The sequence below is a fragment of the Falco rusticolus genome, chromosome 4 (assembly GCF_015220075.1).
Source record: "Falco rusticolus isolate bFalRus1 chromosome 4, bFalRus1.pri, whole genome shotgun sequence".
NCBI lineage: Eukaryota > Metazoa > Chordata > Aves > Falconiformes > Falconidae > Falco > Falco rusticolus.
The window spans coordinates 32,955,932-32,974,029 of NC_051190.1; the positions used below are offsets into that span (position 1 = coordinate 32,955,932).

General features: G+C 38.5%; 1 protein-coding gene across 3 annotated transcripts; it reads right to left on the reverse strand.

The window, feature by feature from the left end:
- Positions 1-76: 76 nt before the first annotated feature.
- On the reverse strand, positions 77-17,986 carry EIF2AK1 (eukaryotic translation initiation factor 2 alpha kinase 1). 3 transcript variants are annotated; one of them, XM_037387387.1, is made up of 15 exons: positions 17,775-17,986; positions 17,151-17,309; positions 15,210-15,346; positions 14,421-14,452; positions 13,838-13,937; positions 13,005-13,085; positions 12,508-12,607; positions 10,835-10,886; positions 9,750-9,834; positions 8,580-8,691; positions 6,845-6,951; positions 1,579-1,699; positions 1,374-1,453; positions 771-1,004; positions 77-278 (listed from the first exon to the last, which is right to left on the reverse strand). In XM_037387387.1, exons 1-15 carry the CDS (start codon positions 17,869-17,871, stop codon positions 156-158), a joined length of 1,620 nt encoding a protein of 539 aa, XP_037243284.1. In that variant the 5' UTR covers positions 17,872-17,986; the 3' UTR covers positions 77-155. The 3 variants fall into 3 exon arrangements, with proteins under 3 accessions (XP_037243284.1, XP_037243283.1, XP_037243282.1); XM_037387386.1 differs by having other exon boundaries at positions 77-257; positions 9,750-10,119; XM_037387385.1 differs by having other exon boundaries at positions 9,750-10,119.
- Positions 17,987-18,098: the final 112 nt, after the last annotated feature.

Sequence of the window (18,098 nt, forward strand, 5' to 3'; positions counted from 1 at the left end):
CCTTTCTGTTGACCGGCGACATCCAAACTAAGACAAAAAGATTAATACCTTTAAAGAACAGACAGGAGAATCAAAATGCATTGCAATATTTTTATGTAAAAAAAGAAACATTTTTATATAACTTATCATGCAATAGAGGTTAGTTCTTCCTGTACTTAAACAGGAGAACCGAGTTGCGTATGTTCATCTCTTTCTTCAGAAAGCAGTCGTATTGTCTCTCTCAGTTTCTCTATTTCTTCCTCTTGTTCTCTCACCTTCTGTTGTAGGTTAGAAATAACCTGATAATGACAGTCAGTTTACTTCATTTATAGACAAGCAAAGATAAAGCCTTATTAACCTATTTGAGTGGTTTTCAATCCACACACATTCTGCAGCGCCACAGCAATTCTGGGTATTTGATGCCAGAACTTAATCCATCAACAAAGAATTGTGGCGAGGAGAGGGAAAATGATAAAAAGATTCTGCAGAGCTGACTGAAAGCTTCAGAAGCTTTTCTGACCTGTAAAAATACCTCCAGCTGTACGTAAATCAACTGTCCAGTCTTCTTAAAGTTACCTATACTTAATGACCATTTATCTCATTGCAAAGACACCAGGAACATTAATAGAGCATGTTGAATACTGTAATCGGGATTACAAAAAAAAGTCTCAATCACACAATCCTCTAAAGTTAAAAATAAAAAAATCCCATAATACAGGCAGGGAAACAAATGGAATTTTCCTTTTATATTTCTTTATCCTGTAAAGGTTGAAGTTACTGGCATAACTTACATGTTCTGTGGTATGAAACAGTTCGCTTTCACGAAGCTGAGCGGCAGTCGGTCTTTCTGTAGATCTCTGACTGGTGAGGAGTTTAACGTACTTGGCTTGAATAGGCCATTTTTTGTAGAAAGCGTGAGGAATTTGGCCATTCCTTAACTGTGTAAGAACTTCTGTTCTTTCCATTTCTGTTCCAAATGGTTGGAAGAGTTCTAGCAGGATAACACCCATGCTGTACATGTCTGACTGGTAACAGGGTGAAGAAAAAGTTCTGGGATAACTGCTATTTTTAATTACTTAATAGATTCCTTTTCCTTGCAAAAATCATGGTATGAAAGAGTTTCACAACACTGAAGGTGCATGATGATATGAGAAGTATATGACACCACTAAAGAAACACAAATTAATCTATATACATTCCTCAAGATGATCTTAGAAACAAGTAATTTTCACATTAGTAGCAAACTAAAAGACAAAGTTGAAATCCATAAAGAGTAACAGCAGGAGGAATGTTTGTGTATTTACCAAATATTATGTATTTACCTACTGAAAGGCTTGTTTTATCCCTATTATCTATCATCATGTGTTAATAGAAAAAAAAACAAAACTCCCTACCTTGACATCATAGTGAGAGCCCTGCAATTGTTCTGGTGAGGCGTAGAGGCAAGTTCCCACTCCTGAAGTATGTGTCAGTCCTTTAAAAAGGCAATTTGGAGGTACTCAACCTTATGTTACATTGTTACCATTTCACTTAAGAATTTAAGGTTTTATAGCATAGAAACTTAAAGACACTGAAACCTATTAGGCTTTTTTCTCTTACCTTTTATCCTTTCTGTCTTAAACCACTGGTCTGCATCATCCCAAAGAAGGTCTTTGCAGGCTAATCCAAAGTCTCCTATTTTTACATGATGATCTGATCCATGTAGAAAGATATTTCTGGGCTACAAAACAAGACCGTATAAAACGTAAATACAAAACTGAAATTTCAGCTGTTTCAAAATCTATAAAATCCAGTGCTTCACAGGTATAATAATTACTTAAAACTTTCATTAGTAAGAGAAAAAAAAGTCATAGCTGATACTAAATCATGTGTTAGCTATCGCATTTGGGCAGAAAGACCACATAGTAAAGATCTTTAAAAAAATGAGGAAAAGCAAAACAGGAAAGACAACGGTTTAGTGGAAGATACTTTTTTTTTCTTTTCTTTTTCCCCCAACCAAAAGTGGGAAATTTCCAGAACAGTAATGTTAACAGGAATAGGCAAGAGCAGACAGGAAATTAGATCAACTGATGTAGCAGGAAGGAGGAATAAATTATCATCTTTGGGCTAGACATCATGTAAAACAAAATACACTTTTCTAAATGATAAGCACAGCTGCAACATGCTACTTGGTTCTGGGAAGTTGCTATGAAAAACCCCCAAATTACGAGAGACTTGACTAGAGAGCACTGACTGGAAAAACTGAAATAGTTGTATCCATATATTTTGGGTTTAGGACCACTAAGGAAGAGAAATGCTAGCATTGTGTCTCTAAAAAAAAATAAAATAAAAAGACACACTTGGGTTGTGGTTTAATCCCAGCCGGTAACCAGACAGCCACTCACTCACCCCCCAACCCCGCAGAGGGATGGGGAGGAGAATCAGGAAGGAATGTAAAACTTGAGGGTTGAGATAAGAACAATTTAATATTAGAAATAAAACATTAACAACAACCATTATAATGAAAAGGAGGAAGAAGGGGAGAGGAACAAAATCCAAAGGGAATGGAGAAAAGAAAACAAGTGACGCACAGCACAACTGCTTCACCACCTGCTGACCGATGCCCAGCCAGCCCTCGAGCAGCCATCGGCAGGCCTCGGCCAACTCCCCCTGCTTTATATACGGAGCATGGTATGAGTATGTATGAGTATGGTATGAGTTCTGTGGTATAGAACACCCCTTTGGCTAGTTCGGGTCAGCTGTCCTGGCTGTGTCCCCTCCCAGTTTCCTGTGCCCCTCCAGGACTCTTGCTGCAGGGCCTGAGAAACTGAATATTCCTTGACTTAGTATAAACGTTAGCTAGCAACAACTAAACCCATCGGTGTTATAACATTGATCTCGCAGCAAATCCAAAGCACATCAGTGCACCAGCTACTAAGAAGAAAATCACCTCTATCCCAGCTGAAACCAGGACAACTTGCCAGATAAAAGAAAACAGAATATGAAATTACTGGTTTTACTTAGCCTGTATCACCAGGTTTCTGAGCTTAGCTACATTTGGGTAAGAAGTGAAAGCACTATTGCTTAGTACAGGGTTTTATTTTCTACTAAACAACTACTAGCAAGAAAGCAAAGGCAACTTGAGCCTTTTTTCACATTCTTAAGCTTTTTCTGGTTTTATAGTACTCTTAATGCTACACTGAATAATGCCGTTACTTCAAAGCTATTCTGGAACCAAACGTCTTGTAACGTCCCAAAGAATGGCACTGTTCAAATGCCAGATTCCAAATCCTGAAATTCAAATGCCAGAAATTCCATTTCTGATTATGGATTTTCATTACAAAAATTAAAATTCCCTGGTCTACAAGGAATATAACCAAAGGAGCCAGCAGGCCTGCCACAATGTTTTCCTGTGGGTAAAGGAAATAAAATCCAGGCCACAAACACTGTATGAAGCAATAATGGAAGATGACAGTAGCACTGTTGAAGCTTTACTAGCTGATCACACCCTATAACTCACAGCCCTGCTCGCCCTCCAGGTAACCATTTGATCAAGATTATAATTTCTGATTACAAATGCTTTTAGATTAAGAAATGCTACGCTTTTTTAAAAAAAAAAAGAGGGAAAGAAGGAAGGTCCCCACATAGATAACTAATTTAACAAGACAGAAAAGAAAGGACAGCGATAAATGGTCAGCATTTCCCCATGAAGGGAACTATGCTGAACAACGTGTTTGTAAATGGTTAGAAAACGAAGGGTGAACAGAGAGATGAGAGAGTTTTCTGGCAGTATGGTGTTGTTCAGAGGAATCAGAATGAGGTCTGAACGCGAAGAACTCTGGAAGGATATTGCAGGAAGTATAATGACAAAAGGAATTCTGTAAAAGTAAACATGAAAATGTAAATGAAGAAAACAATCCCAATTTTAAATATGTAACAACTGTCTGTAAATTGACTACTACAGCTTTAAGCATGGCAACAGGCTGCTCTGAAAATGCTCAATAGCAGTCCATAAACCAAACTGTACATTATTGGTGGGGAGAGGAAGGTAAAGAAGAAAACATTGTGACACCAGGTGAATTCATACACTGCCATCTTCACTACCACCTGCAGTTCTGAGTCTCCCATCTCAAAAAGCACATAAGAGAACTGAAAAATTTTGTATAAACAGGTGAAACGAGTGCGAAAACTTGGAATGGCTTCTGTTCAAGGAATCACTAAATACAAAACACAAGACAAACTGTCAAGTTTAAAACAGAAATTAAATCACACAGAGAATGGGAGAAGAGTGTGAAACGCTATTCAGCATTTCTTCCAATAAATGAAATAGGCAATATCAAATTAAATCATTGGTGGTAACTCAAAACTAGGGCTATTCATTCACACTCACAGCACAGTTGAACTCTGTAGAGACACTGCTGTAGCATGGCTAATTAACACTCACACGAGTTTTAAAAAGAAAAATTCTAGAAATATCCATAAATAGCTATTTTAAGTTAGGTGCTACATATAGTTCAAGCAATCATATAAATTCATTTCCCCAAATCACTGTACACCTGACCTAATACAACATATGGCAGAATCACATCTATTGATAATTTTGAATGTGAATTTTGTTTTACTCAATACAAAGAGAAACCATAACCAGAAGTACTATCCCTTGACTTGGACACACAACACCAATCATTGTTGAACGTACTTCCTAAGCTGCAAACAGCCCTGCAGAGGAGGACTTGGGGGTCCTGATGGATGAAAAATCGGGTATGAGCTGGCAACGTGTGCTTGCAGCCCAGAAAGCAAATCATGTTTTGGGCTGCATCAAAAGCAGCGTGGCCAGCAGGTTGAGAGAGGTGATGCTCCCCCTCTACCCTGCTCTTGTGGAGACCCCACCTGGAGCTCTGCATCCAGCCTTGGGGTCCTCAGCACAAGACACACATGGACCTGTTAGAGCAGGTCCAGAGGACGGTCACAAAAATAGTCTGAGGGCTGGAACACCTCTCCTGTGAAGCAAGGCTGAAAGAGTTGGGGTTGTTCAGCCTGGAAAAAAGAAGGCTCCAGGGAAACCATACTGTGTCTTTCAATATATAGTAGGGGCTTATAAAAAAAAAGAAACAACAAAAACAAAAAAACCCTAAGACAGACACTTTTTACTAGGGCCAGTAGTGACAGAACAAGTGGCAAGAGTTTTAAACCAAAAGAAGGTACATTTAGACTGGATAGAACATTTTTTACTGTGAGGGTGGTGAGGCGCTGGCCCAGGCTGCCCAGAGCAGCTGTGTGTGCCCCATCCCTGGCAGTGCTCAAGGCCAGGCTGGATGGGGCTGGGAGCACCCTGGGCTGGTGGGAGGTGTCCCTGCCCGTGGCAAGGAGGGTTGTAATGATTGTCTTTAAAGGTTCCTTCCAACCCAACCCATGCTATGATTTTACAATCTAGAGGGCCAAGCACTGCCAGACTCTGTATGTACAGATGAGATGGAACTTCTGCTTGCTTACACTCTGTGAGCTTCACCAGCCTGAAGCTGAACTATGGCTCATTTCTCATGCTCTAAAACTAGGAAATAGAGGAACTGAAGGCATTAACACCATCCTATGCACTCCTGACAGGCACAAAAAAGCTGTGGTTAACAAATATTTAATGATCAAGCTTCTGTTACATCATGGCAACTCAAAGTTTGTTCTGACAACTAAAGTTTTAGGACCTGTTACTCTGTTATACCCTACCAGTCCAGAACTTTTAGTCTAAGTAATTTTATCTTAAAAAGTGACTTTATCTACAAAAAGAGATTAACTTAAAACAATGTTTTATGCTACAGGAAAAACAAGAGGCTACACAGCACTTCAAATTCTCCTACGAAATTTGTCTAGTATTTACAGCAAACTGAAAAACTGCTGACCCTGAAACAGTTGGCATTTTTTTTAAATTAATCAAGAACAAAGATTTGTGTGCTTTCAACTAGTTCCAAGTTTCCACATGTGGAGTTTTAATAATTAAGATGATTTTTACACTGATTTCCTCATATAGCTACCATATTAGATGTAGAGAACCTCTGTAGAAAGTAGAGTAGGAAAATACACATCCAATTCCCTGCTATTCAAGTCTTATCAGTTTAAGGGTGGGGTGCAGGCAGGAAGCAAAGAGATACCTACCTATGACTCACATCCAAGCCAGCCACTAAGTCAAAACTATTCTTATGATTAGAATAAAAAAAAAACCCATAGGAACATATAAAGGGCATCCTATTCTAATCATTCAAAGTGTTATTTTTGTAAGTCTTGTCTTCATTACTTTTAACAGAAATTAAACAAAAAATTTGCATTCACCCAGTAACATCACCTGTAATTAATTTCAGTCCCTTTGAGGAGATAGCAACCATTTTGAAAGACAGCAATTATGTGCAACTGAAGGATTTATATTTTTTTTTATATCAAGTAACTATAACTTGAACATAATTTGAAAAGCTAACTGGTATGCAGTTAGCAAACTGAGATGCAGTGAAGAAGCTTTGCTTATTGATATAATTATCTAGAAGAAATTTTTTTAAGGTAATTAGGTAATTTAGGTCCTACCCTTGTTAAGGAAAGACCAAGACAAAACAAAACCAATCTTACCATCCCCATTTAGGACAAGAAAATGGCTTCACAAAGGAGAAAACATTTCCAGAGCTTAATCGTAATTCACTTGTAAGTCAATGTAATTGAGTACTATGCTTATAGTAAAGAAAGCATGATACTGGTATAGAGGAGACAATGTATTTTTTTGTATGTAACATAGCTAAATTCTTAAGAGCCTAGGTCATCTCAAATTTAACTACGAAGTTGCTTCCATTCTCCCATAATGGAAATTATCTGTTTTCTCCAACCTCAAGTAATAATTCCATGAACTTACTTTAATGTCTCGATGCATCACTCCCACGCTGTGAATATAGCATACTCCTTCTAATAACTCTTGAAAAATTTTCATTGTCCAGCTGACATCCACAAGATGATATGGACCTTAATAAAATTTTAAATCTAAATTATTTCAGCTAATTTTACTGAGTTATTTAAGTTTATGGTGGTATATCTTGTTGAATTCTGTTTGTTTATGATGTGGAAGAAATTTTTAACAGAATGAGCAGTTTAAAAATGGAATTTCCCATGCTTCTCCTAAGGTAGTATTTTTGAAATAGCAAAGTTACTAATCTCAAAATCCCAAAAAGGAAAGTTCAGGGGACATGAACATGTTTGCCTGAAAAGATTCCTCCAATCCCTATCAGACAGCTATTTGATTATGAATTTAGCAAACTCCTTACTTCCATATAAGTGCTGGATTCGAATGAAAAATACAGTTCCAGATAAAAGCTTACTAACTTATGTAATTACATGTTTTCTGTATTGATTTGCACCCTTCCTTTTTGGATCCTAATCCTGCTGTTGTGCTACCCTCTGAAATTACCCCATTCTCCTCTGGCTGTAGCTGTCCTAAGTAAATTTACCATCTCTCTGTTTTTACCATTTCCCACATTATTATTTTATTGAACTGCATTGTCTTTCTCCTCTAATGACCCAGGTCTAACATGTCTGTTGCCACTTCAAACACTCACCATTTACTCTGACTTGGATTTATGTTTCTTAATGTCTAACCTATGATTGAATTCACCTTTCCTCTCCTGTCGCCTGTGAAAATGTCTGTAAACGGTGTTTTGCAAGGTCAAATGCTCTAGTGATTCTCTCACTTCCTGATGAGGAATGTCATTATGAAATTAGCTTATGAAAGGTAAAAGCCAATGCTTACAGGAGAGATTAGTGGAAGTCAGCTGATAGTTAGCTGGTAAACCTGACTCCATGACTAAAGAGAACAACAGATTTATCTTCATAGTGATTAAAACTAAGATTAAACATTAATCATACAGTTTATGTCTTACAATCTGTTAAGCATATGCTTTTTTTATACCCCAGAGAAAGGACCGTGTCTGTAATGCTTTAAGAGCATTAGACTTGTTCTTCCCAATGTCAACAATTATTGAAGACAGTTTGGTATCAGGGCATGAGAACTCCTCTGGCCACTGAAGTAAAATAAATGTTAAGATTCTTTAGAACAATGACAAATTAGGCTGCATAGAAGTTTTGATTCTTATAAACAAACTTAAAAGCTTTCAAGTATGTTGTAACCTGTCTGAAGCAAAAGATGTATTTATATTTTGCACAACTGATAAATTAGCCTGTGAAAAGCTCTATTTTGTAGCAGCAAGACTATTACCAAAGCAAAAGTTCAATTATTTAAACAGCTTACTGAGAAAAAGCAGATTCTCTCAATAAAAAAAACTCTGCTCCAAATAAGTAGTACTGTCCAGGCTCAGATCTCTTCAAGTAACAACTATGCCTCAGGCGTACATTCCCTCTTTTTTGAAGAGCTGTCTGAAACTCACGAACTTAAAATACCTTTTCCCAACATTCATCACACAAATATTCAATACTAGCTGCCATCTGATTAAGTGAATAAAAAAATCTAATGAAGATGATCCATATTATAAGCTGCTCAAGTAAAACATAAAATCAGGCAAGTGGACTTCCAATTAGGAACACATAAGTATTTGCTTAATAATGAATAAGTAAATTTTTAAGATAGTGATGAATCTTACTGGAATTCTCCTCTGTTCTCTCATCGCATCTTTTATTACGGTCAACAATCCAATCCCACAAGGATATTTCACACAGTTGCATTTGTATATGAAGCATCAAACGATACTCCACCTAACAGAAAAATAATGGTCCATGATTGCGCCACTATATTATAAACAGTATTTCCTCTAGTTATTTTTAGTGAGTAAACCAAAAATTTTTTTATTAAATTAAAAAGAGTTAGATACCAAAATGACATTGAATACACTATTATTAACCTACTGCATTCAAAAAGCAGATACCACAATGCTATCTAGTTTTGTTGGGGGTTTTTTTGCTTGTTCTTCAAATTTTAACCATTGCTATATGATAAAAGCTAACAGAACAGCCAGCTACTTAATATTCAAATTAGCATTTAAAAGCTTCTAGACGTACTGAACAGAAGTTCATTCTGGCTTAAGAAAATAGTGTAAACTAATATAAAATAGCAAAAAAAATCCACCTCTTGATATGGAATTTTATGATTTATTAACAGTAACATGTAATTTCATCCTCGGTTTCTGATAATGTACTAGTCCATTTGATAACCTGGACAACTCAAGCTAACACCTTTAAAATCTTGGATTTCTTGCAAGAAGGAACTCCAAATGATAGCAAAAGCTTGAAGCATTCCAGAGCTGGCTGTGTTATACAAAACATTTCAGTGGTATGAATACAAGCAAAGTTTTAGAAGCATAGGTAGAGTGGTGATTCCCTGCCCAAATCTGATTCTCTCTTTTTCACATGTAATCCTACACTGTATAGGCACCACATTACATACCTAGACACTTTCATCAATAATATCTGAATTAGCCACCATTACTGAATGCTGAAGATTTTCCAGTTTGATTTTTTTTTTTTTTTATGCAAGAGTAGCAGTTTTTATTCATGTAGGTACTTTGAAAGGACCCAAGATGACTAACACGTGGAAACTTTCTTGTATGCTGAGTTTTGCCAGCTCCTCTGGTCAGCTTCCTTGTAATGGTGTTACCCACTGAAGAAAAAATTGTCTGTATTTTTGGCTGTAATAGCAGTCATTTCATATTTTTTAATTTATCATTATAAATCATTCCTCTGTCTACCAAATGCTACTTTACAAACATCATTAAATTAGACAGCAGTTAAGTATACTTAAAGACAATTGTATTTACCTCAAAGTCTCCACAGAGTGCTACATCATTCCTGGAGCATTCTTCAGTGTAGGACTTACTGCCAGTGCTAGCATCTTGATCCAGACTAGAATGAGATCCCCGTGATGAATGATTTTTTACATCGCTTGACCTACTGCTAACACTATTTACAGAGTCGTCTTGTAATCCTATGGATAATTCACATTTATTTGGTTTCATACACTGTTTACTATTGCTGTTTGTAGTATCATTCCTTACATCCATATTCTGCACTGATTCACTACCCAGACTTCTGAGACCAGTAATGTCACAGGACTTCTTTTCTTGTGAAGTAAGGTCAGCAAAGATAATTGAACTATCACTTCCCACACTCCGGATGTGACAGTGATCACTGAAAATAATCAAGTAAGGGAGAGAAATCAAAATATGTACAGTTTTATACCGTCTATTTGTGACACACTGTTCTGAAGACTTTTTCCTTTTTTTTTTTGCAATTGCAATCTGCATTGCAGAGTAAGAGTTCAGCTGCTTCCCCACGTAAAAATTTATGTAACAGGCAGTGCAGGCTCCAGCCTTTTTAATACCTTCCCCCAGGAGGGATTTCTGACAGCTGACCCAGACAGCCCATAGATACAGACGGTCCTAGGACACAGCGTTACTGGACAGAACTATGATGTATCTCCATTCCTTTAAACTTAGGAAGTTACGCTGTCCTTCTCACAGGACACTCCATCTCTTTATTGAAAGGGCTAATCAACACTTCTGAGAAACAGAAGGCCCCATCACTCTAGTAAGACCCCACAGTGCTAATCAGTGTTGCTGACTGGCACAGAACATTTGAAGTAAACCTGAAGCCCAGTACTACATTCAGGCACTCAGAAACTGAGAGATCCAAAGAAGGTAGATGTATCCAGTAGTATTTTCCAGCTTACACAACAAGAAGGGAATCAATGACACGGATAATTAACTTTTTTGGGTTATAATTTGGGAGCAAAAAGCACAAAGCACTTGTTCAATATATGCCAAATTCTGTACTCATTCAACTTTAAAAAAAACCCTTTTGTTAAAGCCAAATAAATGTTATCATTGAGATTTATAATACTTACTTGCTACTCTCTTGCTCCAAAGATAATGGCTGCAACTCCATTATTGTTTTATCTATTGGAAGAGAAGATAAATATGGTATTTTACAAATCCAAGCATGCAAATATTTACCTTAAATTAACATTTAAGCTACAGCATCTTACTGCATTTAACTTCATTACCTGTAGATAGCTTTTTCTCTATTTCTGCTGCTGCAAAAGGTGCTTGTTAGCCTACTAAGAAGCAACCCTATCATGCTTCTCATTTTTCTCTAAATGAAAAGAAATCACATGCTGTACGAGATCATGGAAAGGGTTGTACAGGGCTGTCTTAGATGTTCCTCTAGATTTCACCTTTAAGAAGTTAGCCTGTTCAGAATTAGGGCTTATAACGTATATGATAATGCACAGTTAAAGAAACTATTCCACAAGGCACAAGCCTTTGTGTCACCCTGCTGCTGTTTTGAAGGTACTTTATAAATTTGGAAATAATTTTCATTAAAATTGTGTATTTATGTGAAAAAAGCAGTTTTGTTTTTGCACACAGAAGCAAATACAAAACACCAATCTTGTAAGCCAAAGAAAATTGTTAAGTACCACAGGACCTACCTAAAGTTCTAGTTACATTATCACCATTAAATACATGTGAGGTACGCCTAGCACTAAAAAGTTGCATCCTTCAAGATTCTCAGTATCATTGGTTAAAAAGTCTTGTTTGTTTTGCTAGACTGTCAACTTCCTATGCATTTTCTTTTGTGCTTATAGCTGACGGGGCATCAAGTCACTGACTTGGAAAGCAATAAAGTCATATAGAGCATAAGCAAACCTCCCACTAAGAGAGGATCAAAAGATTTAATTGCTAAAGTCATTCCGGAAAAGGACAAGAAAGGAAAGGGACCAACAAATTAGGGTTACAAAGGGACCAAAGGACAAACTGTGGGAAGAGCCGAGAACAGAGAAACTAAAGAGAAAAAAACAGGGGGCACGGTAAGGTGTAAAATGAACATAGAAGTAGATAAATTCTCAACAGTGACAGACAGTAGCTGATACACAAAAAACCAGATTGCTTTGTCACTGGAGAACTGTAACAGGCAATTCATCAATTTTAAACACTCTCCTATGCCAAATAAAATAATAAGGTTTGGGGGGGGGGGTTCCCCATTAAAGTCTTTATTTCCAGGTTCTTTCAGTTCTTCTAAACTCTTTTCCAAATAGGAAGAGAAGCATAGTGGGTGACATTTCTAGTTTTGCTACAACTCTGGGATTTCAAAACACAGTAGCAAATTTGTGGGGTTTTTTCCCCTATTCATCACTTTCCCCCTAATATCTAAAGTGGCTCATTCCCCAGTAATCATTCTTCTTCTCCTTTTCAACTCACTCCTTTTTGCATTAAAAGATCTTCATTGCATTCCACTGAACTTCACACAACTTTAAAACCTTACATATTACCAGAAGTGAAGCTAATACTTCCATAGTTCCAAATTCATCATTAAGTTAAGAGGTAAGTTACTAGGCAAGAGACTGAAGAGCACAGAGGGACACGAAGACCTGGTGGTCACCTGTAGCTTGGTTTTTTTTGGTTGTTTTAGGGAGGGGAAAAATAGTTACTTTATCAGAGAAGTAATACTCTTCTGCAAATAACAGTACAGAGGTTATATGCAGGATGCATGCAGGAATTCCAAATATGCTGTACTTTCCTTTTGGGCGTATGCTTTGAACTTGCTCCATCCAAGCAGTGTGGTAGCCTACAATATTAGGATGCTGCAGCCCAGCCAGCACTTTAACTTCTCGTAGCACCTAGAAAGACCAAAACAGGATGACTGTCCTTTATACTGAGTGCTTAGAAAACCCAAAAGATACTGAAAATAACAGTTTCTGACAGAGAAAGAACAGATAAAATTATTACAGTAATAGAGAAAAATTGGAAGCTTTAAAACAAATTAATATTTTCATAGTTGCAGAGAAGATCAAATTCAAGTTAAAAATATGTTTCTTTCAATGGGCTTAAATATTTCTCATTCACTTTTTTCTACTAGGTATTGATAGGGTCAAATCTTTAGAAACTTGGAATGCATAAAAAGCATTATTAACATTTTTGATGTTTTGGGAAACATTAACTGCATTACTAAATCAAATCAGAATCAGCTAGCAGAGACAGGGAGTTAAAACAGAGATGAAACACAGGAAAAAATACCTTCATGCAATCTCTTCTTGTAGCCTTCTTAATGCCAATTTTTTTAATAGCGTAGAACTGACCATCTAACTTGTTTCTGACCTGAAAATAATTATAATAGGATGAAATTAGATGTTAATGTGTTCAGATTAATGAATTATTAAATCCTTTAGAACTAACTATTTTCTAAAAATGAATTTTGGCACTCCATTCACATAACTCTCCCAGTATCACAGAATGAAACCGGGATTAGGCCGCAACTGCCTAGGATAAGGATATGCTACTTCTGCCTTCTTTCAGGACTACAAACATCTAATCCAGTCTCTGTGAAATACTTACCTTTACAGCCATCTTTTCATCAATAAAAAAAATGCTGCTAGGTCCTCATAAAGGACCAGGTTCTCAAATTTGTGAGACCACAACTCTCATCTGCACGCAGCACATACCACGTGGGGAAGCTTAGGCTGGCCATACGCTACAAATATTTAATACAAATCAACACTAGGTTGGACAGTTTCCATTCCTATTAAGGCTGCTTTTTTTCAAGCAATCACAACTGGAACATTGGGGTGTGCAGACTAATCAGTTCCTGTGGCCGTTTTAAGTCAATATATCATGGTGTTTCACATGAGAAATAAGGAGTTTTCCTTTGCTTTAAAAGGGTCAAAAGACGCAAAGTAAAGCATCTGATATATCTTGCCTTCACATGTGCTGGTTTGCACCTGTTCTATTGGGAAATGAGGATTTTTGGTTTTCTGTTAGAAAAATAAACAAAGCAGCCAAAACAGTAGCTCTAAATTTCAAAGACAAACCAGATATAAAACAATTCGTTATAAACAGAAGGTGAAGAATACCTTGTATACTTTACCATATCCTCCTTTTCCTAGCCTTGCAACCTCATCAAATTCATGCAAGTATCGTGAAGTCTGTGTTTCAAAGAGAACTTCTTTTTCCCTGATTAAAAAAAAAGGTTAGGCTGCATTAAACTAAATTACAACTTATAAGTAAGGTATTATATAGGCTACAGGTGTACACAATCTAGAAATAGTATTTATGTTATGAAAATCTGAAGAAAATACTTTGACATTACCATGCGGTACCATTCACTGTTTCAGTGAATACTGAAAACCAGCAGACTGCAACAGCATGCACACATGCTTAAAATCCACACTTTGTGTGTTAACAGAACTACTAAGATGATTTCTCTAAATTTACGTCTGATAAATCTTTTTTTCCTGAATGGTGGCACTAACCATAACAGTTGTACTGAAGAAGGAATTTTCACTAGATCGTTTCGACAGTTTGGAGAAATTTCTACTTTTTTTCTACATTTCAGACCCAAAATAAGAAATGCAGTATTAATTAAATTCAGAGTGGAACACAGAACTTTTAGGGAGGGAGTCAAGTTTAGTATTTCTAAATGCTTTGAATACATACCCAATTGCATGAGAATCTCCATTATCAAGTTCCTACAAAACAACAAAATCCAACATAAAAACAGGCCAAAACATGCCAAACAGAATAACAGGTCTACCACACCATCAGCACAGACAGCTTAATCACAACACAAACTACAACTACATTCTTAGAAGAAAATGAGGTTACTGATAGTCATTCACGTTCTGCAAAGAGCTTCACCACACTGAAGTATTACTAGCTCACCAGTAATCTGCTAACATCCCTCTGCCAGAAAGATTACTGCCCTTTTAGAGTTCTGCTGGCAAACAGGATAAAATGAGGGCTCTAAAATGTGCTTAAAGACAAAATTAACTAGCTTACTTCAAGCAGCAAGATAAGCAAACTGCTCTGAAGCCTGAAGCACATTACACAGTATACAAATTATGCCCTCCACTAATATAAACATGAGCGTGTTAACATAATCAGCTGAAAAGTTAAAAGCTGAAAATGAATGTCTGTCCATTGTCGAAAAAAGCCGCAGCAATACTTAAAACACCTTGCCTGTGTTTACGAAGATTTTCTTAAATCTTTCTTTTACTATATTAATAAGGAACAAAATATTGCCGGCTTCAGAAGCTTCGGTTTGCACCTACAGAACCAGAACATGCCATCCCAAACAGCTAAGGCAGAATGGGAGTACCATTTCATATAATTATTAAAAAGACCCAATCCAGTATTAAAAGAACCCCCAAACAAAAGCTTTTTTGGATGCAATGACGTGTTAACTCCTTAATGCAGAGGCTGCCAAAGAAATTTAACAAAGCTTACCCCATTAAGTATTTGTCGACTAGCTGCTTTCATTAGTTCAGTAATGGCGCTATTATGCTGCAGTCTTACAGTACTAAATTCATCACAGAAGGCAAAAGGGGAGAGCAACCCTGTTCTTGTGAAAGCCTGACGAAGTACTGTACAAAGGAACAGAGACAGGTCACGTTAAATAAACCCTGCCAATAAGACTATGTTAACAGCTGTTTTTTAAATGAGAAACTTTAATGGAAAGATAGTGCATCTAAAAAACTGAACAGTCACTCTTACTCTAATGCCATTTCCCATAGACTTAGCAAAAAACCCTAATTAAATCCTAACTAGAGCTGCTCTGCGGAAATCCCTTTGCATAATACAGTTATTTGCTGTGCCCTTCATGGTCACAACTGCATCTCCTTCTCTTCCTTATCCCAGCGGATGAATTATACAGCCACCCATTCACTTACTTGTTACCCTTGGACTAATTTTGATCAGCAAAAAGAGAAATTCAAGGCATGTTCATAATTATGAGCAGGCATTAATAATAAGAAGTGGTAATGTCAAGATTTTTCTAACTCACATATAAACTCACCCATTAGTGCATGTACTCATAGTAAAGAATGAAGTCACTCCCACCCACCCACCCCCCCCCAAGCACCGCATCTTTCTCAGCTGAAGTAAAACAAGGCTGTGGCAGCCAAAAACCTAACAAAAACTGAAGATGCTAGAAAAACGTACTTAAAAGTTTTAGGAATTCCAAGATCTTAAAACAAACCCCCTTGTAAGAGTTTTTTTTAAAATATGTTTCTTTGGTAGCAGTATTTAAAAAATCAACCTATTACTTTTGTCTTTTAAAGGAGGTACAAATTTATTCCAAGTGAACATGTAAGAAACCAGGAATTTTGCTATATGAGCCTTATGGACAGTGATTCATATCAGAAAAGTGGGAAAACCCCACCCCTGCCAACATGAATGTAGCAGCCAAAACTGCAAGAAGATATGATTACTGCCGTATGGTTTTCTTTTACTCATTAGTTTTATTCCCCTTGGGAAACTGATCTAAACTGTATCGGTGGAAGAACGTCTTTTTCCACAGAACCACACTGGGAAGCTGAGCAGCCACATGCTTTGGAAGATGCCCAAGTTGGAGGTTTTTTTCTTCCTCTCCCAAAAGGGGGAAATTTGGTTGGGTTTTTTTCCCTGCTATTTTCGGGTTTGATAGAGCTAATAGTAAGACCCAGGGCCAAATATCTACATCAGACATCAAGAACAAAAAAATGACAGTTGTCTGCGCTATTGTTACTGGATGCTATAAATGCCTTCAATTTTAAGTAGAAGCAACATACTATGTTTTATTCCCTGCAATCATGCATAGCAAGAGACAAAAACCTTGGAGATTGTTTCTCAAATGCATTAAGAATGTGCCTAAATGAACAAAACTCCTAAGGTAAGTCACATACCAAAAGGATTTCAAAAGAAACACCTCACACCTAAAAACGCAACCTCCCTGAATTATATCAAAAGACTTTACGGGAAAATATAGACTTATCAAGGTATTCACTCTGATTTTCACAAACTATAATTTTGAAAGTTTTAGTGAAGACTATGCTACAGCAATTTCTTGATAAATATTTTTATTAAATTCCTCTTCTGTGTTTTTAGATCAGGCTTAACAGTTAGCTAACATACCCTGCTACCCTTCTCATGATGCATGAGATTTAGCTGGAACAGAACTGCTCTTTGCATCGACAACAAAATTTTGCTGCTGTTCTGAAAAATAAGGCAGGTCCTCATTCCCAGTTAAGTTAATTCAGGGTGTTAATTTTCTTCTCAGAACTACTCTTGTCCCAGTGGGATGGGACCTATAGCTTTGTATTGATATTACACTGTAAATCTGCGTGGAAGACTCTTGTATACATTGCAGAAAGGCAGTTTAAGAGACAGGAAAGAACTATTCTTACTAACTTCGGAACAAACACTTCGAATGAACGGGGTTGTGTGTGTACATGTGGCAGAGATGCTCCAGCAGTGACACAAGCAGCAGCTGGTTTTGGATGGTGGAAGTAAAATTCACAAACTTTTGCGACCCGTTTGCAACTCGGAGCTCTGCCGGCACATCGGATTCTGGAAAAAAACGAATGGATTTAGGTCTCGGTATATGCCCGTTGACCAAAAATACCAACCACGTTACCAAGCCACACAGCTCCCACACCACCCTGGCTCACAAAAAGGCACCACGCGGAGCTGCCACTGAGCGAGAAGCTTAAGACGCTAATTAGGAACCAAATTAATTTTTGTAAGTGCATAGGGAAAGGAGCTGAGCAGAGAGGCCGAGGCGCTGCCCGGGGCAGGCGGAGCTGCCGCTGCGGCCCCGGGGCCTGCCCGCTCTTGCATCATCCCTCGCGGCTGCCGCCTCCTCAGGGCGGCGGGGAAGGGAGGGAGGGATGAAGGGAACCGCCGCCTTCCTGCTTCCCGCCCGCCGGCCGGGGGGAGCCGGGGCCCCGCCGACAGCCCGGGAAGGGGGGACGGGACCTCCCTGCGCCCCCGCCCCTCCCGCCGAGGACAGGAATGCCCCCGGGCCCCACTTACCGTCAAAGCGCGGCTCCGGGCTCTCCTCTGGAAACTCGATGGCGGGCGGCGGCGCGCCGGGGCCCGCGGCCCTCAGCGGGAGCCCGCCCCGCCACATGCCGGGCGCTGGGGTCCCGGCCTCGGGCGCCGCCGGCCGGGCCTGCCCGCCTCCCTGTGGGCGGCTCCGGGGGGGCCGGGCCAGAGCTTACGGGCGCTCTTTGAGCGCAGGGCGATAAAACATTAAGGGGAGGGAGTGAAATCGGCGAGGGGTGAACGCGGCCCGGAGGGCAGAGGCGGGCGGGAACGCTACGGCCGAGGCAGGGGCTCGTCCCCGGGCGTCGCGGC

Excerpts from the sequence above, each read along its gene's own strand:
- EIF2AK1 (XM_037387385.1), bottom strand. The coding sequence starts at position 17,871 with ATGTGGCGGGGCGGGCTCCCGCTGAGGGCCGCGGGCCCCGGCGCGCCG. Across the intron at positions 13,938-14,420 it reads GGAGATTCTCATGCAATTGG|GGAAAAAGAAGTTCTCTTTG; the intron begins GTATGTATTCAA and ends TTTTTTAATCAG. Across the intron at positions 10,887-12,507 it reads TCAAAGCATACGCCCAAAAG|ATAAAACAATAATGGAGTTG; the intron begins GAAAGTACAGCA and ends CTCTTCCAATAG.